The sequence below is a fragment of the Mauremys reevesii genome, linkage group 20 (genome assembly GCF_016161935.1).
Source record: "Mauremys reevesii isolate NIE-2019 linkage group 20, ASM1616193v1, whole genome shotgun sequence".
Lineage (NCBI taxonomy): Eukaryota > Metazoa > Chordata > Testudines > Geoemydidae > Mauremys > Mauremys reevesii.
The window spans coordinates 20,522,484-20,546,711 of NC_052642.1; the positions used below are offsets into that span (position 1 = coordinate 20,522,484).

Genomic DNA, 24,228 nt, shown 5'->3' on the forward strand with positions numbered 1-24,228 from the left:
CACAGACACAACTCTTCTCCCCGGTCCCTTGGCTGCCAATGAAACCTTTCGTTTTCACTGTGGATTTGTCTACATGGAGAACTGATCCTGGAACAAGGCAGGGGGTGAATCTAAATAGCTACAGCTATTCCGGAAGAAGGGTGTTCACACAGGACACTACTCTGCGGTGGCTATTCCAGTCAATTTCCCCAAGTAGACAAGGCCTGCCTTTTGCTGTTTGTAGGTCGGCCCTTTCCAGCTGTCTCGCCAGGCAGGAGGCTGTGGCACTTCCTAACAATGGGGGACTCTCAAATGACTTGGAGTTTGGGCTTGTTTCACAGACGCACCTGAGGGTTTATTATTCTTTATCTGTATTATGGTTGCGCTGAAACGCCCCATGGGAGCGACACCAATTTACACCAGCTGCGAATCTGGCTCATTGGCTCCAATGGAGCAGTGCCGACTTACACAAGTTGGGGATCTGAGCCCACTGATTCCGATGGAGCTGTGCAAATTGACATGAGCAGGGGATATGGGATGAGCTCTATTAACAAATCAGTCCTCACAGCTGGTAACTTTGGGCTTCACGCGTGTTTGTCTTTATCCCTTCAAAGCCCAGCTGTGTGCTGGGTCTGCCTCATTTTGCTGCTGATCAGGTGAATAAAGCCTGGGCAGCAGCAGCAGCAGCAGCAAGAGGAGAAAAAAGCCCATAGCCATTAAAGGAAACAGTAAAAGAGTGCAATGGCTGCTGTTAGAACAAGCCGAAAGAGACTGAGCAGGCAGGTAATAAGTTCTGGCCTTAGCAGATGGCTTCATTCTGGAACAGGAATGGGTTCCCCCTCCCATACCTGCAAAGTTGTGTCACCTTCTCCTTGAGTCTCGCCATCAGTATATATCACTCTCTGCCTTGAGGTCTCCTTCCTCCTTGTCTTCCTCCCACTACATACCCAATTATAAATATCCTCCTCAGCGCTGCTCTCTAAATAAACCAAAGAAGCAGCCTGACAATGAGGACTGCTTGAGTGTCAGCATATTAAATTCACTCACTATGCCTAGGAGGACAGGAAAAGAAATCCCACCATTCATTTCTCTTATTGATCTATAATACCACCTTGAACTCTGCCTCTATAGCTATAGGAATGCAGCTCCATGCTTTCCATTCAGCCAACTGACTCAGACAGCACGGAGATTGATTCAACTGCATTCACTTTTTCTCCTGCCTCAAGCATTTATGCTTCGGGAGGAGAGGGGATAAATAACATCTGGTATGTTACACATTAATATATATTTTAAAAAGTGTTGGAGGATCAAAAAGGGGATATTGATTAGACAGTAGGACAGAGTAAGAGGAGGTTTCTTTAAGGAGGAAGGCAGTAATTCTGATGCCTATCATGTTGAGGGGAAAACTGATTTTAGAGATGGAGATGGCATAGTGGGTACAGTATCTGGGCACATTCTGTGCACAGGGCGGATCGTCACCTTTGCCCAGGCAGACATAGAACTGCTCCACTATGCACAGTGCTGAAGCAAAACGTATTATCTGACACGGACATAGATTTTGACCCTAAGAAAAACACTGGGAAGGAAAAGGTCTTAATTTCATCCTGCAGGTGGATAGTCTATCTCCTCAGGGCTTCAGGAAGCTGTATTTTCTTGTCATTTTGACTTATAGCTGACAGAACAAATGTAGCACTGCGCCACATACAAAGGGTCAGGCAAAATTTGGGAGGCGACTTGTTAGGAATCCTGGGAGCTACTTGATTTCACTGCAGCTATTTGAGAGCAAGGCTGGATGACTAGCGAAGGACGGGACGCATACCATAGGCATATAGCAGGGTGGCTGTTCTCTGGATAGCCCAGATTACAAGGGACAATCCTGCCAGATTCACACCTTAAATCAGGTCCTGTTATCCTAGATCCTTGTCAGCCAGACGACATCCTGCTTAAGACTGTAAGCTCTTCGGGGAAGAGACCATCTTTTTGTTTTGTCTGTACAGCTCCAAGAACAATGGGGTTCTGGCCCATGACCATACAGTACAAATAAATAAAGAAAAACCTTGTCAGGCCTGGGTGGGGAGAATATTATTAAACAATTCCCATTATTTTCAGTCCCACTTTGCCACTTACTCCTGGGAGACTAACTCACTCCTTTTGGCAACCGCGAAGCAGATTCAACTTGCAATCGATCCCCAGGAGCTGCTTGTACTAGGAGGTTAGCACTCTGGCACTGTCCCCTTTCAGACCTTGTGCTCCTCACAGCAGGGATTAACTCCCTCCATCTGTGGAAATCTCACCACCTTCAATCAAAGGAGGCAGGCAGGAAATCACAGGCAACATTCTCCTCCACTCTACAGAGCAGCAATCAGCTGCAATACCGGAAAAACCTATCCTCTCTCGAGATGCTCTTTCTCTGCCGCCAGCTGTGTGAAATGGCCCCCTGCTCTGGCACGGGCAGTTTAACTAATATGCTGACAATGTGCTGACCAATGGCACCCAGTAAGAGGCCAGATTCATCCCTACTGTGATTATAACTGAGCCCTAGTTTGCCTGCAGACACTAACCCCCAGGAGTTAAATGGAATGGTAGAGAGAAGGCGACACTTTCACTTAGCCCAGCCACCATCTTCGGTGGCGTACCCCCAGCCAGCTTGTCACCATCATCTCGACTGGGTTATTTATTGCACCGCTCTAGGCTCAGCTATCATAGTCCTCTCACAAAACCTACTGCCCCAGGGAGCTGATCGCCTTCCTCATCGACTTCTGCAGGAACAGAATCAGGCCCTAAGTAGGCAGTTTCTGCTCCAAAATGAGCATAAAAACCTAATCGCTTCAATTACCCCGACAGCAAAGAAGCTGATGCAGAGTGCTTTGTGGCAATGATTAGCAGCATTTAACAGAGCCGTTTATAAACTGACAGCCGGTCACAGCGTCAAGTAAATAATCATAATGTTGGGTTGGTTTCTTTTTTTTTTTTTTTTTTTTTGGTATAAATAGCTCTAACCATCTCCTTGATGCGCTAGTTTAAAAAACATTAAAAGCGAGTGGCCATCAATCTCCCTCTGAAAACGCCACAGTGAGAACAACAAAGCCGGGGGGAGGAAGGGGGGAGCTGGGGAAGGGCTATCTGGGCTGACGGAAGTGATGACTGAAACAGCAGAGCCACCATTAGGACCCTTGGGTGGGAATTCTGAACCTGCAAAGACACCTACCCCTCTCCCCTGACTACTGGGGCATGAGAACCATGGGGCTTTCACTGCAATGGAACTGAACCCATCTAGTGGCCTAATCACCACCCCACCCCTGCTCTTGCTCCTATCTGCACACTGCCATTTCACAGCTTCTTGACACACCACAGGAAAAGCCAGGAGCCTAGGGGCCAGCTGATCTAAATGGGTCTCTCTCCATGGATGTCAATTTACACCAGCTGAGAATCTGGCCCTGGCTGCGTGATGCTAATCAGGGCAATGTTGCTGTCAATACCTGATGGCCTAGCTACTCCAGTTGGCCATGAACTGGCTCAAGATTTGGGCTAAGAGCTTTTAGCTCAAGACACCCCATCATATGAGGGATCTTTTGAAAGAGGACAGGGGTTAGTTAGGATTGCGAAGGCAAATTCAGACTAAGAATGGGCCCCGTGACTATGCCAACAGCGCTTCCTACCTCTGAAAAGAGACAAATCAAAAGTTCAAGCAACCGGATTTGTTGGTCCAATAAGATACACTAGATCCCCTCTACCACGTGATCTCCACCTACTCCCCGCTACTTCTGGATTGCACGTTCCCTGGGCTTGTCAGTTGCATAGCTTGTGTCTGCCATGGTGGGATCGTGGAAGCTCAATGCCACTCAACTCAACTGCGGTGCTGTACAGTACAGGAAGCGTCAATGAGCACCTACCCATGCACCGGGTTCTATGGGATACCCGGCCAAAGGCATCACGTGTCCCAGGAGCAACCTGCGCATCAGCTTTCAGGATAGGCTGACAGATAGCAAGTGTGAAAAATCAGGACAGGAGGGTAATAGGAGCCTATATAAGAAAAAGGCCCAAATATCAGGACTGTCCCTATAAAATCAGGACATCTGGTCACCCTAGTTCAGGAGTCCACTGATATTCTGCTCTGCCAAGTCAGCACCATTGGGCACTTCACCACTTGTCAATGAGTCCTACCTCCTGAAGGGCTGAATCAGCAGAGGGCCAGTGGGGTGATTAACATCAGCAAATGCTATGGGAAGAGAGTCAAACCCATAGATATCTTTCATAGAGCGGGGGGGAAGGAAAGAAGGAACAGGAAAGAAAAGATATACAGGAGCATCGAAAACACAAACAGAAAGAGGAGGAGGGATCAGGAAAAGGAACGAGTTGAGATGAGGCTAGAAGAAAAGAGAGAGGAGATGGGGGTAAAGGAAAGCAAGATACAGAGACGGTGATAGATCAAGGCAAGGGATAGCTGCTCATCCTCCCCGCTCCTATCTCCCTTCAACTCGGATGTGAAACCCCGCAGTGCTGCCCTGGAGATTGGAGGGAGACCAGCCATCTAACCACCCACTCTCCCATGAATGCCACAGCATGTTCAGCCCCTGCACCACTCCCACATTTCATTTTAATTTTAGCAAATATTTCAGAAGAGAGAACCCAGAACTCCAGGGATTTAGCTGCAGCCCGTGCAATGGAAATTCACAGAGCATCACAGCCTATTGCTCATTACAGATCCGCGAGTCACTGTCTCCGTAACAGATAGATAGGCAGAGTAAAGGTCATTAGATCCATGCATATTTAATTCTAGCTGCTTGTAGACTAGGATTGAGACATACCTTGGCTTTATTGATTGTGCAGTGGAGAGCATTGTTTTCTTGGTCGTACAGCAAACTGAAATCTAGTGTTCCCAGCGTAGCTGAAAAAGACAAAAGAGCCTGGTTAACTTGAGCTGCCCAGCAAATGCTGTTTTTACTCTCACTAAATGGGAATAAAGTGGAGGGCTGCTGGAGAAAGGGACCCAGGGAGATGCAAAGATTCTGCTACAAGCCTGGTGTGAAACAGCCTGCAAACTCAGGGCCTGATTGTCAGAGGTGCTGACCAATCCTAGCTGCAACTGAATCACCATGGGTGCTCAGCACTTTTGACAATCGGACCAGACACGTACAACTTCAAGGAGCAATTCACAAAACCCCCATTGGTTTCAATGGGACCAGATTGGACATTAGCACATGCAACACTAGAGACACGGATGCTTTCAGCCACCCATGCCCAGGGCCATGGACATCCTCAGCTGGGTCTAGGAAATGGAGTTCCCGCTCTCATGAAGCAGGATCCCTTACAGGACGCTGGTCACCCCTGCGGGACTGGGAATAAGCCCCGACCGTTCTCTCCTGTAATGCTGTGTATTGTGGCACAAGTTCAACCCACACCAAGTAGGCACAGGACCCCTCCATCGTAATGGGAGCTCCGCCCACCTGTGTCATGGCTGAATTTGGCTAACATAATGCAACTGCTAATTTTCCACCCATTTTATTCCCCTCACTCCTGGCAGCCTTCAGCTTCTGCCACCCCAATCCTACTCCTCACTCCCCCTACAACAGCCCCCACCTCCCTCACCCCCACCTTGGCAGGCTCCAGCCACCCTGCAATCTCACTCCTTGGCAGGCTTCAGCTGTCACCCTCACCCCACCTTCCTCCCAGGGTCCAACAAGGAGCCAGCTCCACTGCCTCCCCCAATCCCACGTTCCCCCCAGCGGGAGGCTTCTGTGCAGGAGGCAAAGAGGAGAGGCACCCTGCTGGGATCTCCCCACCTGCAGTGTAATGGGGAGAGAGGGCAGCTGCTGCTGAACTCAGTGGCAGGGGGCAGCTCCACCGTGCCCTGCTCAGAGCAAACAGGGTAGCTGCTGCCCGCAGTCCACAGCCCCTTGCTCGACAAACAGCTGAAGCAGGAACTGCAGACAAAATCCCCCTGGCCACTGATTGCCAGGCAACCCCCAGACCATGACACTCTTGCTGTAACCGCGAGTGCCGAGCGAGTGCCATGAGAACTGGCTCCAGCCCTTGACGGGACACCGAATGCACTTTCAATTTAGGTCAAGGTGCCTGGCTATTACAATGCAGGGCAGCTAGTGAACATGCAATACAACAGCAAACCATCATTCCCGACTCAGTGGGCTGGCAAGCACACCCTTCCACCCTCAGGGAAAGAAAGATGTGCTTTACCATTGCACCGCAAGGGCTGGCAGTCTGCAACTGACCAACAGCTATGGGACTTTGCTTGCCTTGTTTGGCCCCAAGCATTCCTCGCCGCTGGGAAAATGGGAGACCAGCCGATAAAACCACAGAGCTGTCATTTGCAATCGCTCAGCATAATGAGTGAAACCCAGAATAACCTTGGCTGCACAGCGGCTTCAACAGTCGGTGTAGCAGATGGATGCAAACTAACACCCATGACAGCGACTGCCTTTGGGGGTGCCCGATCCTGCTCTCACTTCCCCCTCCCCTTGCAACCTCGCTGGCCTCATCTACTCCAACGAACATGTTCTCGCCAGCCATCTCCTAACACTGCTCTTTTTCCAGCTGGGTTTGCCATCGCTGGGGCCCATGAAAAGAAAATCACTAAGGTTGGTCTACACTGCATCTGGGAACAAGCCGCCCAACCAGGGCCATAGACTTGTGCTAGCAGGGCTCCCGCTAGCATGCTAAAAATAGCTATGCAGACATTGCAGCGTCTCCCCAGGCTTGGCTCCAGCCCAAGCCACAACTTCTACACAGCCATTTTTAGCATGTAACGCAAGCCCTGCCATCACAAGTCTGTAGATCCGAGCCAGGAGGCTTGCTCCCAGACACAGTGTAGACATACCCTCAGGGATCAGGCCTGCACACGGGGCCTTAGCTGCATTAAGGGTGCTGTTTCCTTGACCACTGATCCCTATTTTATCAACCACAAGTGGCATTAGGAACCAGCAAGGGCAGCAAATGTCCAGCAGTGCTGATAAACGGACAATCTCCTGGCTTCTCAGTCATGCAATCCAAAGCCTTCTCCTTCTATAAGGTACTAGTGGGGCAGAGCAGGTCCGAGGTCTCCCCGTCTTTAGGGAGAAGTTCTGTTCCAGACCTGTCTCTAGACAGCACTGATTGTGCAGCTTCCATGTGTTGAGGTTTGCAGGGTGTGGCTCTTGGATCACCGATTACTGGCTCCCAAGGGCAACAATAACTACAGGTGATAGGTAAAATCCAGAACAGGCATGAGCAGCTGCAGCTCCAGGGACTTCAGTAAGGCTCTTTAGTGCGGCCAAGCAGCTCTCAGCACAAGTCCATGTATGCCTGTACCCGTGTGTGCATATAAGCTAAACCCCCCTTTGCACATCCCCCTTCCTCCAGACCTGAGGCCACCTGAGAGCTGGGCCTCTCAGATCAGACTCAATTAGTTTACAAGATATTTTTCCTAACTGTCCGCCCCATCAGCTTAGCCTGGGATCACCCAGGAGTTTAAAGGACTCGTGTTAAAGAGCTTGCAACTGCCTTACTAGCTAAGGAGCGGGTTTTCCAGACAGCAGCACCAAGCATGTTCTGCTGCAGGGGTTGCACTTTCTCTGGGATATCAGTGAAAAGACCTTAATTGACTTCAAGCGGCTTTGGATTGGGCCCTAGCTGAATGCAGGGAAAAGATTAAAAACAAGGGGAACTGACTATGCTAAAACCAGTTACATTTAGCAAAACAATCAGAGGAAAGCGTTTGAACAGCAGCATTAATAATGATGAGATGGGGAAAATGATGAATAGGCTTTAATGGGAACCGAATAACGTCCTGTGTTGTTGTTGTTTTTACACTCTGACTCTGTGTGGTGCCTTGGTTTGGAGCCTAGGCGGGTCCGAGGGCACAAAGGAAATCAGCGTTCCATTCAGAGCTCCAGCCGGATGAGCAGGAGGATGCCATCCGGATTTCAGCACCTGTGGAAATTGTAGAGGGTGTTTGGCTTGGTATTATTTACACCGCTGCTCCTTTAAAACAAGTCAGAGCCAGATGGGCTGGCTTAGCCGCACTGCTCCGTAGTGCCACATGGGAGATGCAGGTTTGATCCCCCAAGCTGGTTGCTCACAGCCTGCTTTTCAGGGGAACTGAGCCTGTAATCCTTGAGAGAGCACCGTGGTGTGTTTACATAGGGTCACCCAGATGGTTGTTTATGTAGAGCCTCTTGTTCATTCTCTTTGGAAACATTTGCATTCTCGTGCCCTTTTTCAGGCAGGTTGTAGGCTTCGTACCCTACAGCTATCAACATGGACGCTGACACATCCCCGTCTCTGTTTCTTTACTTGATTGTCATGTCAACGTCATCAGCAAATATAAAATTTCATGGGCCCAGTTCTCTGCTGGCTGATGTGAGGTGATGTAGCTCCACTGGTTTCAGTTTACACCAGCAAAGAATTTGGTCCCAAATTCTTTTAAAGAAGTCTATCCAGTGTTACCCCACACTCCTGACTCTCACCCTAAGATGGAAAGTCTACTTCTCTCCGTACCTTGTGTGCCAAATACGAGGCTCCACATGGAGGCTTTTTCCCCACAACTGCAGCTAAGTTTCATGTACATCCTGCCTGGATGCCAGCATCTTTCACTCCATCCTGATGCAACTGGGGCGAGGTGAAGTGGGGGCTTGTGTGTAGTTCAGCTTGCCGAAACAGCAAGAACTGAGAGCCATTAGTGCAACAAAGTAATTGTGCATGCACACTGCACAACCACCGCCCCCTTGGTACAGTTCACTGCCTGCCATCGAGCCTAAGAACTGTTCAGGTGCAACAGTCATTACAGCTTACGGTGCCCACAAAGGCATCCCAGAGCCACTAACATTGAAATGCAACCACCTCTGGGGTGAAGGGGGGATCCTGACTGAAAGGACCTCACTCTGCAAGGTCCCCTCAGAAGGCCATACACACCGTTTGCCGAGTGCTCACTTCATCTCTCGTGGAAAGATGAAGGGCTGAGCCAGCACTGCTGGAATCTGTGCTTGTGTCTCCACAGAATTCCAGCTAACCTGATAGCCTCATCGATTTCAAAGCCACAAGTATCTTTACGACTGTCTAGACTGCAGAACACAAGAAAGAATTTCACACAGCACATCCGTCTGCTGCATGCAACAGATGCAGCTACTGAATAAGCCACACACTCTCCTGGGGAGCCAGGATTCCAACCCAGCTTCTTCTGCTCCAAACACACAAGTCTCTACCCCTTAAGCTAGAGAAGACTGCCACAGATTTGGCTCACTGGCCTGCCCCATCCCTGCCACACACCAGGTAACAATACACCCCTGGCTATTATTTTAAAGCAGAACTGCACTGTACGATAACGAATACCTTTTCCCTTTCCAAGGATGTTCTGTCTCCCATGTTGGAGCCCCGAATACCCCGTCCCAACCCCATTACCCCCTGATTTACACCCTCTGGAGGAGGAGGTGACCCACACTGCGGCTATAGGCACCGTTCCCTTGGTAAATGAAGAGTGGAGATTACCATCAATACTGCTCCTGAATCGTCAGAGGGACACAACACAGATGAGAGATTAGAAAGAGAGAGAGAGATGGCTGCTGAGCCAGGAGAGAGGAATTCATTCCTGCTCTTAGTATTATACCTTTTGCCCTGAAGGAACAAACAGCGCGTGGCCCTGCCGTAGCGTCATTTGCTATTGCAGGTTTTAATGGCTCCAGATGCACAATAATTAGCACTGCTGTGAGTGCCACTCAGTGCGGTGGTTGTTCTTAATAGGACAGAGGCAGGTGCACTGTGGGCAGCAGTGTCCATTGCCTCAAGCTGAAATGTGCCCCTCTTGGTCTTAAACATGCACCTGCTGCCAGGAATCTTTGCAACACCATGAGGCTCCAAGCAAACAGAGCTCCAATAAATAATCTGCAGTCAGGAGGAGTCTGGCATTTCCCCACATGAGAGGCAAGCAACCTATTAAAATGGACTTGAAATTCCGCCGAGCCACTCTGTTAAGAGAACCAAACTGACTATTTCCCATCTTGGTAAGTTAAAGGATGCTCTGCACCAGAGACCATGCCTTGAAATATCATCCTGTCCATTCACTGACTGTCCATGTACGTAGGATCAGATCTGTTCCCACAATACATATGCTGGAAATAACTCCACAGTAGGCTGAAATAACTGCTCCACACACCTGCTGTAATTTCCATCATTCCTGGCATAAACAGAATGCACATTTGTATATTAACCCCTCTGGCCAAATGATCCGCCAATGGGCACTATTCTCACATCCTGCTGGGCCCCAATTTAAAACGAAACTTGAAAAAGATATAAATATTTTTGGGATTAAATTAAAATATATTATGTTTTTATTTAACAAATCAACATTCACCTGCAGTACCTGCAACTAAGACACTGCAGCACCAGTAAAGTGCATAAGAACATGAAAGTCAAGCTGACAGGAAACCAAAGTGACAATGACTGGCCCAGTTTCATGGTCCCAGATGAGCAGAATGCAAAAAACAGCAAACAAACAGCATGATTGGTGAAAAGCAAATTGGATTTTTAAATTCCTTTCTCTTCGGATGATCTGATGGATTGTCACTAACCCAGAGCTGGACATTTGTCCTTTACAATACGTATAGAACATGTAGTAATTGGCTTAATCTGCTGCAGGGGGAATTAAAATTAGATATTAGGAAACAAGCTTTCTGACTCTAAGGATAGACGCACTGGAACAGGCTTCCAAGGGAGGTTGTGGAATCCCCATTATTGGAGGCTTTTAAGAACAGGTTATACATTGTCAAGAATGGTCTAGGTTTACTTGGTCTTGCCTCAGGGCAGAGGTTGGACTAGGTGACAGTCCCTTCCAGTCCTACATTTCTAGGATTCTGTGGTTATCCTAAGATGTCCCTTTAAAATAGTCCTTCAGAGCACTAAGAACCATCTCTCCTACTCCAGCCAAATGAAGTCCTGGATTCTAGCACTTTCACTCATCCTCTAACAATATTTTCCAAAGTACAGCAGAGCCTGCCAGCAGTCCCTCAAATTCAATAAAGTTTCTTTCAGGTCACAAGTTCAAAGGGACATGAACTCACCAGCAGGCATGTTTTGTTTGTGCATTGCACACGCACATCTACCCTTTCAAACTCCACCCTCTGATCTAACACCACATCCAATCAACACATTGAATTCCACGGCTGTTTCCCAGGTAACAGCACCCTCCTCAACATCACATATAGGTTTCAAATAATGGAAAGAATCGAAACAAACATGCAAAGCATTTTCAATAAAATTACAAGATTCAGTGACTGGAAGATGAAGTTAGACAAGTTCAGGCTAGAAATAAGGCACACATTATTAAGTGAGGGTAATTAACCATTGGAGAGCAATTAAATTAGGGAGGTGGTGGATTCTCCATCACTTGAAGTCTTTAAATCAAGATCAGATGTCTTTCTAAAAGACTAGCCTTGTCTGGGCTAGTTTGCATTGGAAAATGGTAGCTATGTGTCTCAGTTCGCTGCTGGGGTGCCTGTTTACCTTGGAGGATTCAGCTAATTATAGCCACCCTCAATTGCAGAATAATTAGTGTGCTTCCAAACCCACTTTTATTCCAGAATAGAGTATCCATGCAGGGAGTTTGTCTAGAATTGTTACTGCAGAATAGCCCTAAATCAGTACAACGTACACCAGAGAGCTTGAAGAAGATGCAGGTTAAAGCAGGATGAGGGCTAAATTACATCACCTAGCATACTATTTCTGAAGTTGGCCCATAGAGTCTAGTTATTATCTAGAGAGTTTAACTTCCCCATATCATACATTGCCACACTGCCAACTACAGGTGGCTGCATTTCAGGAGCAGGTGAGTGATCTCTGCATATAGTTTGTAAAGCATGTTGGGATCCTGGAGATGAGGAGTTATAGAAACATAAGATCATTATTATTCAGATGCCAGAAAACGGTGGGCTCCATCCAAGTCTTGTGCAGCCCTCCAAGCTGTGGCTATAATTAATTGACTCCGCCATGACAAACCGGCATCCCAGCAGCAGATTGAGACACACAGCTCCCATTTTCCAATGCCAACTATCCCAGCTGTTAAAGCCAAGTCAGCCAAACTTGACAAGTCTTCAGTTCACCTTAGGTGTTGAAGAAATCTCCCAGAATTGGAGTTTGCTTATTTCCATGTGTTTGCTGAGAAGGCCCCTTAATCATTTATTTGCTGAGATCCCTGAATTCTGATTGTCCTGAGCTCAGCTAGAAGAGTTTAATCTCATGAAGGGAACTTTTAGCCTGATGGATTCTGTGATCTAAAAAACAAATTACAGGCTTGGTTTGAAACCTGATTTTGGCCAGGAAATGAGTCATTCTGGGAGGATGATTGGTTCTTCGCCCTCAGGTGCTGCCGGAGCATAGAAATCCTAGTTCCAGCAAGGCAGACAAAATTTAAAGGAACCAAAACACTGAAGCAGATGCTCATATGTTTCTGCGTTTCTTTTAATAAATAAGTGAAGCGCACTGAGAACTGCGGCCTCTCTCTTTGGTGGAAGAATCTGGCTTCCTCTTTGTCATGACTAATGAGATCGGCACTTACTGCAGAGTGGGGACTGAAACTTTTGTTTGTCTCCATTCAGCACTACTGCTCCATAAAGTTTGTCAGCAGACAAGTTGCAGTCTACATCCTATAGCCCCTTTGCACCATTCAGTTAGTTCTAAGACGAGGCATCATGACCTTGCGGACAGACCACTGGACTGGGAATCAGAGACTTGGGTTCTATTCTGCTCTGCCACTGGTCTGCTGGGAGACCTTAGGCAAGTCACTTCACCTCTCAGTTTCCTCATCTGTAAAATGGCGCTAATAATACTAGCCTCTTTTGTAAAGGGCTCTGAGGGCTCCAGATGAAAAGCTGGGTGAAGACGAGAGATAGGTATTATCACGTAACTAATGTGCTTGGCCTTAAAAGTCAAACTCTTATGTGGTGATTGATAATGGGATAGGGAACCTTTTACCTCAAGGCTGGTCAGAGGTCTCAGCACAGCTCCTGGGAGGCAGCTGTCCATATTGGCACCTTTGTTACAGGTCAAACTGGCCTGCAGATCATCCTCAGACTCCGAACCTTTTAGGGCCTGATCTAGCTCTCGCTGGAGTCACTGGGGGTCTTTCCATTGACTTTAGTGGCTTTAAGATGCCCCCATTGTTAACAATGACCATGTCAGAGCACAGGTGACAATCTAAAAACAGCCTTTGCTCTAGAAATGTTATCATTCAGATTGAACAGCTGTTAGAGGCCTCAGCTGAGAGCTGCATCCCATTGGGCTGCCCAGACACCCAGGAAGCGCTTACAGTCTACACGGACAAGCCAGGCTAAGAGTGGGAGAGGAAACAGCAGCACAGAGAGCTGACGTGACATGCCCCAGGATGCAGCAGGTGAGTGGTGGAGCTGGGAATAGAACCTAGGTCTCCTCTCTGCCAACCTAATATGCCACCCACTGAGCTACACTAGTTCTCTGCCTTCTGTGAGAGTCATTCACCCCAACAGATCCAGCTCACCTGTTCCACCTAATGTATTTAAGCATTCACAAGATACCAGTCACCTTATTAGCACCAGTTGTCTGTCTGTGTGTTCCTTCCCCATCCATACCCAATTTCTCTAGCTGGGCTTCCCTGATATCAGGTGCTGAATCAGTTGTTTCCTCTGGGGTTCCCACAGCCCTTCCCACTCACTGCAAAGCCTCCTTTACCCAGCTACTCAAAGTCAAACGTCTGCAGCAGTCCACACAGCCAGCCCCACTTATACGGCATCCTCTTTGTTGGGGGGGGGGGGGAGAGAAAGGACCCACCATAGACAAGTCCCTGGAAGGTTAATTAAAGATAGTTATCCTGTTTCACTGGCTGTGGCTATAGCTCTGTCTGGTGACATCCAGTTGTATTTGTTTCGGGCTCTTAACAGATGAGCGCAAATGCATTATCATCTTGTCTCACATGTCAAGACACAAAGAGCTAGTATACCCACAGGAAATTACTGAATTTTATATGCCTGACCCCAAAACATTTTGGTATAATTAATTTAAAGGATCCTCCATGAAGCATGTGTTTAGTCTTTGGATGGCTATTTTCCCCTTTTTACTGGGGTTTCTATGACGGTAACATCGCACAAAGGCTGGAATAACACAGCAGTCTTCATTTACAGAGGGGCTCAGACTGGAGCACAGCCCCCACATTTTGGGAGTGCCGAGAGGTAATAGTCAAACTCCCCTCCCTAGGTCATAACTTGACGCTAAAGATCCAGACCCTCCCCCCCAGATGCAGACCATTCCCATGAAAGGATATGAGAGTGCAGCTCTAAAAGGTGCGCATGAGAAGGACTCTGTGAAAGACCCCTTAATGCCTCCACCCTCAGCAGCCCACCTGGGAGAAAATTATAATGGTATCTCTCTGAGGGCTTGTCTACACTACCACACGGGGTCGATCTAAGATATGCAATTCCAGCTACGTGTCTTCACTGCGGTAAGTCAACAGCTGACGCTCTCCCGTCAACTCCACATGCGTTTCTCGTTCTGGTGGAGTACCGGAGTTGATGGGAGAGCGCCTATACTAGATGCGATAAATGAACCCCCCCGCTGGATCGATCACTGCCCACCGATCTGGCAGGTAGTGTAGACAAGCCCTGAGAAAAGGACTTTATAATGGACAGGATGACAGTTCTTGTAATTATATGTTTACTTGCAGTATATTATTTAGCCTCTAGAGGTCTCTGTGTGCTGAACAGAGTTCCAAGCAGGGTGTGGTCCCTGATAAACAAAGGAGAAAAAGCTGGAACTCAAGCTATGTGGGTATCTGTTTGTTTGTGTCTGTAGCTATTTTCTTTAATAAATACCTGCTGTTTCAGAAAACATGTGGATTCCATATATCATGACATGGTGCCAGAAGTAAACCTGTGAAAGACTGAGTGTTCTTGACTACAAACAAGATCCCTAAATTTGTTGAGCTGGAGTGTCTAAACTTTACCAGACTCACAGAATGGCCGGAATGGAAGCAGCATGACACATGCTTTCAGGTGACCACCAAGCTCAGAAGAGAGAAAGGTGGCTCCCCCGTGAGCTCTCTCATTTATACATTGTGTAGAGGAGCTGAGTACGTTTTCAGCACTTATGTGCTTGAGGAGCAAACACAGCTGAGGGACTGGGAGACAGTCCTTAAGAAGTCTGGTGGTTGCTTTGTCAGCTGAAACATACCGTCATCCAGGAAAGGACTTGTTTTCACCAGTGCAGTATAGAGCCCGGAGAATCAGCCAAAGCATTTGTTAGAAGTCTATTAGGAGTTAGAGGAAGTCTGGGAATTTGAGGCCAGTAAAAGTGAGCACATTAGGGACAAAATCATAGCTGGCATTTCTGATAAGGACTCAGAAGAGGCCATCAAATTTAGATCTCATGCGAGAGAATACAATTGAGATGCCTCTGCACTCAAACTACTCAAAGCCAAGAGACAGCAAATGCACTTGAGGGAGTCACTTATAAATATTCCCAACCCAGCAATGGGAGCAGATGGTGCAAACGTTCACAGCCAAACTACCTACACCACACACAAGCAGCAGGCAATGCACAACCTGCACTCAGCCTCAGTATTTCCACCCCTTTTTTGCAAGTCACCTTTAAGTGATGGGCCTTCATATATCAGACCTGCAGCAGGATTCCTCTATTTCCGGAGGACAGAATTAGAGTCCAAAGCCTATCAACTCTAATGGAAAAACTCCCAATGGCTACGTAGGCTTTGACTGGGGCCGTTAGTGAAGCTAAGCAGAATTCTTGCTTGCTTTATTATTTTTTCCCCGATTCTTACCAAACTTCACATTTGAGGTGAAAACTAGGATGGTGCTTTTAATTTGAGAAGCAAGTTTCTCAAAGATGAAAGGACAGCAATTAGACCAGAAACACTGCTTACTAGACACATTTTTTAAAATTCTGGGCTATTCCTGGCACTGACCTTTAAACATACAGACCTCAAATAAAAAAATTAAAATAAAACAAAACAGGCCTCCATAAGGAATTATAAAACTGCCACTTAGAAATCTCAAGACAATAGCCAGGATACATTATTACATTATAATTCTGCTCCTATGATAAAATAACCATTAGGAGACCTGAACTCATTAGCAGGGTTTGACCCTTTTTCCATCTATGAACTATGGGAAAGATTGATGGGAAGGTGCTAGCCAAGTTTGGCATTTAACACAGGATTTAAAAGGGAAATAAATCAGCTGTGTACAGGAACATGGTCTCTCTTATTGCCGGTCCTTGGACGTTAGGATTAATTCAACAGGCCACACAATTATTACAGGGTAGAATAAAATGCTAATGGATCTCAGAACCTGGCCTTGAGATTCCTCTCATCTGTTTTGGAACCAACCAGCCAATGAGGTGTTTATATGGCTATTATTGGCAAAGTCCAGAGAAACTGTTTATTGCTGGCATTTCCTATCAGCACGCTGGATGACTGAGAGGCTGAGGCGGGCGGCTTCTATTTATACCCTCTGAATGAACAGGCAAATGCAACGATAAATCTCTATTTGTCTCCCAAGCTATTAGGGCCTCAGTTTATAAGGGATGACAGAATGCATGGGCTCTTTCAAACAGCTTGCACTAGGCCAACAGGTCAGAAGGTGCAAGGGCACTGGAATATTGCCAGAATCAATTCAAGCTAGAGATTGCCACAGAATTGAGATCTGGATCTTGAGCATCCCAAGGGAAAGGGCAACGGTTCTGACCCACCTCAGTCTAGACATTAAACAGGCCCTCTACTATCTTGGGACCAAAATGCCTCCCTTGCAATATAAATCAGGTTCCCTCTTGCTGTATAATGCCAAAGAAGAGCTCAGTGCAGCACAAAAGCTTGTCTCTTTCACCAACAGAAGTTGGTCCAATAAAAGATATTACCTCACCCACCACCTTGTGTCTCCAGAACCCTGGGACCAATACGGCGACAACAACAATGCAAACAAAATGTTTTACACGCTCAACTGGCAGCATCATGGTTCAACCTTCTCTAGGATAAACAGCGGCTAACCAGGCACCTCATAGGGCTGAACTGATTGGCTAACCCTGGCCATCCAGCTGGACATGGATAGGCATCATACTGGGTTTAGTTCTGAGTATCTCATTACCAGAGAGACAAGGGAGTTCAGAGAAGAGCAAATGAAACCATTAAAGGGCTACAGCGCTTGACTGCCTAGGAAAGATGGAAAGAACTTGCATAGGTGTAACTTGGCTTAAGCAGCACCAGCAGGAGGATATTAGAACCATCTCAGACTATCTGCAGGGAGTCCATGACACAAAGGAAGAAGAATTATTTAGCCTGGCGCAAGGTGCTGACATTAGAAGCAATGGGAGGCTATTCAGCAAAGGTGAAACGTTCCTGATGGTGAGATCTATTCAGCTGTAGAATAGTTCCCTGATGGGATGCAGACGAAGCCCTATTGTTTGGATGACTGGACCAAACTTTAGCAAAGGAATTGTAAGGAACAGTCTTGCTCCAACTGATGGGGAAGGAATTTATTACTTGAGAGGGGTTCCCTCCCATTTCTATGAAGCGTCACGTTTCAGGGACTAACAACTATTGGGGGAAAAGCCCACCAGGTTGAGTGGTGGAGAGAAGGGAGGTGTGTACCAAAAAATGCTATAGAACTAATTACAAGGGAGTCTGTAAGCTTTAAGTCCCTACATTTATCAGCATTACTGCTCCCAAGATAATCTGCTCATGGATTTTGTGGCAGGCTGATCACAGGAGCCATGAAAAGACTGCGAGGGGATTGGCTGGATTAGCTCGCCCTCAGAGAAAGCACAGGTCCAGTAACCTTCTTCAGAAACTGGGGGTTTTCAAATGCACTATAAAAGATGGGTCCCTGTTCTGCTGCTGCTGCTGCTTTAATTCCTCCCTGCATTGGAACTAATTTTTAAGGCCTCAAAAAGCAACAAGTAAAGCTGTGCATTTAGAGCCCCATGCAAAATGTCAGTACATGACTCCTCAGAAGGAATGGAGATAATTTACTGCAATTTCAGCAAAGTATTAGCAAAGATCTCTTCAGCAGGTAGAGGCTCAGGCGCTCTTGCCTCTGTTTGTAATCTAATTACAGCACGTCAAGGGCTTTTGGGGGGTGAGATAATGCTACATTCTGAATCAGCTGCACGCTGCGAGCTGACATGTAGGTGCATTAGTATATCCATTGCACACCCACAGATTTTTTACAGCTGCAATGCCTGATTTTCCTTGGCTTGGATTGGTGTAAATCAGGAATAAATCCATGGAAGTTAATGGAGTTATGTGTAATCCAGCCCAAGAGTTTACTAGTGATGACTGAAGACCTGACTCCTCTCTCCACAGCAGCTGTGATTACAGTCAGAACAGTAACACCCTAGACATCTATCGTGCTTCTCATCCAGACAGGAAGCCCAAGCCCTTTCCAGACTGAAGTATAAAGGGAGATCTCTCCCGTCCAGCAGTGACCGCTGCACTGCATGGTCTCACATTACTCACTGCGGGTCCGTGGTGGGGAAAGGAGCGAGAACACAGTTTGGATATGACACTGCAACTAACACATCTGCCTTGGTGAAAGGTGACAGAGGACTTCTGGGGACAGATCCTACAAGGTGCTGAGCGTGCCCTCTACACCTTAATGACCATAAGCAGTCAGGGCCTTAAGGTGGGACTCATCACTGGTCTAACTGCTCCTGTTGAAGTCAGTGTGAGTTTCAGCATTGAGTCCAAAGGGAAGAAGAGTTAGGCTGAAACAGACTATCCTAGGGAATGGGGTCCGCATGGATTCAGAGGACAGGACCCTCCACTGGATTACCAGCCTCCCCTTGCTGCAACACCTGGGCTGCCCATGCAGGTCTCCCATCTCTGGATTGCCCCTGGTTTACCCCACTGAGCTAGTGAGCTCTGGTAAGGTCAGAGCCCAAGGCGGGCTGACTGCAGGCTCTTGGGTACAGGAGGAAACATTTCAATTGCCTTCAAGCAAACAGGAGAGAGCAGCATTTACCGCATAGGCAGGGGCCCTTTCCTGCCCATGGGAACGGATTCTACTCCTTTCAGCCACGAAGGACGTTTTGCTGTTGACTTCAGTGGAATCAGGAGTGAGAAAGTAACAAAACTCTTCAAGCTTCCACCTGTTCCCCTGTCTCAGAAGATTTTTGTTTTTGTTTGTTTGTTTTCCCAAAAAACACTTAAGCCTACAGGCTTAATGACGATTTCTCCATTTTCCAGACCAGGATAATGTCGAACCTCTGACGGGCTCCTGCCCGCTGAGCCCATTCTTTGTGTAGCCAGATGATGGAGTGCTCCTAGGTCTTCTATCTTCTCAAACTAGGAGTGTTCACTTATCTGCTCAGAACAGTTCAGAGACGCAATTATGTTTTACAGTACTAAATGGTCCCTGATGTCATGAGCAATTACACTTTCAGCAATTTCAATTTAGAAATGGCCTTCAAATTTCTCTCTCTCTCTCTTTTTAATGAAATTCAGCATTGCAATTAACAACCAAAAAAATTGCCTTTAGTGTTAAATATAAAGATGAAAAACTTAGCAAGCACTTGGGCTTTGGAATATCTGAGCGATGAGTGAACAGATCAGTCATGGAGCAGCTGGTAAGTGGAGGTCCCTGCACACATGCAGTGTGACTCACCACCACAGTACAACAGCAGTGCTGCTGCTAAGGGGCCAGAGGAGATGCTCGCCACCGTGCACAGGGGTCACCTCTTCTCAGCATTAAGAGACGCTCTCAGAAGAGATGCTTTTGAAGCCCTACCTTCCATGGCGTTTTACTGCTGAGCAACAAGAGAATAACTGCAAAGGAGAGGAAATTATCCTGCAGAGACGTAGGGAGGAGGAAATCTTTGATAGCTACAAGCTGATATAAACCAAACCAAGTGACTGGTCTGCCAGGAGCTGCCGTGGGAATTCAGTCTCTACAAGCCAAATGAGAGTTGAGGGCACTCAGCACCTGGCAGCCCATAGGGCCTGTTCCTGTAGTGCCCTCAACTCCCATTAACGCCAGCTCTCTGCAGGGTCATCAGGCAGACGCAATCACAACTGTGACTCTCCTTCCTGGGTGCACATCCTGCTACCCTGGCCATTTTGCTTTCCAGTACCGGACCGATGTGGCATTTGGAAGACCAGATCCTTGGGAAGTATCTTGCTGGCAGCACAGCTGTGGTCTCAGTGTACACAGATGCCATTTAATAGCTATTTTTGGTGGACTAATAAAATATAGCACTATGCTTAATGATCACCCATGAATCGCTGCAGGCATGCGTAACAAAGAGCACGTGCAAAAAGCTGAGAAGGGGGAAAGGAGGAAGCTGCATTGCCTAGGCCTGCCTGGAAGCTTCCTGAAGCTGGCGAGAATCTTCTATTGACTCCAGTAGGCTTTGGCTCATGGCCAATGGGAGTAAAATCCACGGCTTGGGAGATGATTATCTCCAGTCAACAAGTTTGATTAAAGAATCCCTTCTGACCCATGGCTGCCTCTGCTGCTACTAGCAATTGCCTTGGAAAGGAGCTTGTCTGGAGCACTGGTCTCCTGCACAGCCCTCACGGAAGGAGATGGGATAAAAGGTTAACAAATGGCACACTGCAGGGGGTGGGAAGAGCCAGTCCATGCAAAACTAGGCCTATTATTAAGATGCTGCCACGTGGCCCATTCATTAGCCTGAACAGCTTGAGGCTACTGGCCATATGGTTCTTTTCTGCGGCACGTCTGCGCTCAGACCTTTGCAGCAGCCAGGAGGAGGCAGCTGGACAGACATGAGCACTGTGTGCAGACTGCCCCCGGAGATCCTACCTGAGCCTCCCCTCCTGGGGTCTCAGGAGGAGGATTCGGAATTGGGGAGACAGGACACAGCTAGATTGCTCCCTCGCCCCTGCCACTTTGTGGAAGCAGATAACATCAGGCTTCCCCACACTCCAGTCTTAGCTAGGGTGACAAATCGGGATAGGGGGTGGGGAGTAATTGACACCTATATAAGACAAAGCCCCAAATATCGGGATTGTCCCTATAAAATTGGGACATCTGGTCACCCTAGCCTTAGCTCACACAGCAGATGTGCTGGGGCAAATTCAACCCTGGTGTAAGTGGAGGTAACTCCCACTGTCTTACATGGTAATAGCACCTGGTTTCTCTGGGGGCTGAGTTTGGCTCACGGATTGTAAACCAGCTGGGGACATGTCAAGACAGAAGATGTAGCTGGTACATAGAAAGGAAGAATGGTCTAGTGGTGAAAGCACTAGCCTATGACTTAGGAGACCCAAGTCCTTGCCCACCACAAACTTCCTGAGCGACCTTTGGCAAGGATATGCCTACACTACAGGCATAGATGCTGCCTACGTCGATACAAGGGGTTTTTCTCCTCTGAGAGGGGGTAACTAGGTTGACAGAAGAATTCTTCCATCAACCTAGCTGCATCTACAGTGCAGTTTAGGTTGACTTAACTACATCACACAGGGCATAACATTTTTCCACAGCCTTGAGTAATATAACTAGGTCGACCTAAGTTTTAGGTGTGGACCAGGCTCAAGTCTCTCTCTGCCTCAGTTCCCTTCTATACACTGGGGATAATAGTACTGCCCTACCTCACAAGGTGTTGAGAGGAGAAATGCATTCAAGATCCTTGAGGGGGCCACTTAGGGATCTGGGGCAAAATCAGTACTTGGGTCCTGCTAGTGAAGGCAGGGGGCTGGACTTGATGACCTTTCAAGGTCCCTTCCAGCTCTAGGAGATAGGATATCTCCATATATTATTATTAAAAAGATTGTGAGGTGCTCAGACACAAAGATAATGGGGGCGAAATAAGCACCTCAGGTAGATGGGAATTCCAGCCTGGTCCCAGCATAACAGTTCTCTACCGGAAAGAGTCTGATTAGCTTAGCCAAAATCCATTCACCTCTGAGCGGTTTTGCTGAACACTTCTCACAGTAGCTACAGTGCCAACAAATGCCCCCTGAAAACTGCAGCAAGAACGCCTCAGAAAGGAATGACACCTACACCCAAAGAAAAGCTCTCAGCCACAGGCTATTAGAGCTCTTGGTGAACTACATGTGCACAGATCACATTCCCCACCACTGAAATGCAGCCACCACTTGGTGTGGAACATGGCAGCTTTCCAACAATATGCAGCAACACTGCACTATGTCTCAGGATAAGTAGTAAGGAAGAATAGTTTATCCCATATAAATGCCTTTCAATCAGTAAAATATCTCAAGCGAAACTGCAAGGGGACTTCCAGGTCTGATTGGTTGGTTACTCAAGCTGGAATCTGGCCAACCCACTAGCTTTAACACCTCTCTACTTGAAAAAAGGGTCACAAGCTCTTTAATGCACTTAGACCTTGGATTTAGCGTCTCACTTGTGCATATAAAACACCTCCACTGACTTTATGGGCTGCTGGCAAGTTGGACTTGATACAGTGTAAATAAAATTACTATAATATTACCCAGACACCTGTTGAAATCAATGGCAATTTGTGTAGTAAAAATATTCTTTTTGCATAATCTGGATTGCAAAGACAAATGAAAGGTTATTAATAGCAGCAGCAACATATGCTAAGGCGCTGCTTTGCGGATGTAAATATCCTGATCATCTCCAAAATGTGTTTTCTCCCCCTTGCTTATTCCCAGCATCTTTATTAGCAACTCTGTGTTGTCTGCTAACATTGCCATGTCATCTGTAAATTCTCCATCCCTTGGTACTTTTGTTCTTATCACCACCTTTAAACAGCTGGTAGTGAATATCTTCATTATGACTTTGGCTGCTTAATGATTTTCTTCGACCAAAATAAGTGTCTTCCTAAGAAACCTCTCTCAGTGAATCACTTGTAGCAGATGTCACAAGATGCAATACATCAGGATAGGCCTGCGATCTGAGCTAGAAATAACATTTCCTACAGCTGATATTTATAACACTATCACGGCTGTGCTGCGCGGAAGCAGGATTCTTCTGCAGGGCCTTGCAGGTCAGCTTCCTGTTGGAGGAGTTTGGGTATATTCTAAAGGTAATTTCCTTCGATTACACATACACACCCACCATGAGACAGAGGCAGGCACAAGCAGCGTCCGTCTCCTCTTCCAGAAATCTCAACCCACCTGCCAATGCCTATGTTCCCAAGAAACAACCTCATCCCAAGAACTGCCTTCAAAGATAAAGTACTGAGCAAACTCGGCAGTATCTGCCACAGCTTGTATCTGGCAAAGACCAGCGTATCACGAACTAACACCACCACAGCACTTCTTCAAAAACTAAATGCTCACTCACACACTGTGGAAAAAGAATGATTAAACTATGTGTAACAGTGCCCTCCGGTGACTCCTGCCTTAACAATACCGAGAGTCACAGCGTTCCTATAATGCCCACCTATATTGCACTCGTATGGCACTTTTCGTCAGAGGATCCCAAAGCACTTTACTAAGGTAGCTAGGCATTATCATGCTTGTTTTACAGGTGGGGAACTGAAGCAGCCAGAGGATAAGGGACTTGCCCGAATTCACGGACAGTCAGTGATGGTGTCACAAACAGAACTCAGTTTCCCTGGCTCCCAGCTCTATGCCCCAAACACGACGCCATGCTGCTAAGATTGGCTTACTTTATATGTAAACAAAGATATCATTAGTGTTTGACAGACCGTCTGGGAATAACCAATTACTCTGGACTAGTGAGCTGATTGTGCAGCAAAAGGAAACATGAGCAACAGCTGTAACAATGTGAATGCAGCCCTGAAAGATGATCTGGCATAATTTCCCTAAGAACAGCAAATACTATAGCAATAAGTAATATCTGATCATAAAATCCATGCACATGCACTCTTTGCAGTGTATTATAAAGGAAACAGAGTAGAAGATAGTTTTTTGATCTGTTTTGCTGTCTAAACTTCTGTTGGTGCCCATACACCATGGTAATGGGTGCAATACACAGACTTGTTTCACTGGAAAGTTGCAGGCTACTGGGAAGTAGATGAGAGAACTATGATGTTCCAATAAATCTATAGTGCATTCCTTCCCAACTAGCAAAAAGACATTATGCTACAGTTACTTCTGAGCCGATAAAATGCACCAAACTGTGATTTTTTGGGTGTTTGCCTTTTTTCTCCCCTCCAGTCACTACCCCCTAACTTTCTTCTCCTCAATTTGCATAAGTGCTTTGACACCTCATTAGCAGCTCAATTATGAACAATGAAAACCATCTGATGAAAACAAACTCAATGGAACAAAGGGTTGTACTTCTCAAAGTCTCAGGCAGATTTTGAATCATGCATAGC

General features: G+C 47.0%; 1 protein-coding gene across 2 annotated transcripts in view; it reads right to left on the reverse strand.

Annotated features, from left to right (window-relative positions):
- Positions 1-24,228, reverse strand: part of DOC2B (double C2 domain beta) — a 159,779-nt gene that overhangs the window by 93,159 nt on the left and 42,392 nt on the right. For both annotated transcript variants that reach the window (XM_039508366.1, XM_039508364.1), the window contains one exon: positions 4,788-4,867. In XM_039508366.1, the coding sequence (XP_039364300.1) occupies positions 4,788-4,867 (80 nt within the window). The remainder of the gene's footprint in view (positions 1-4,787; positions 4,868-24,228) is intronic.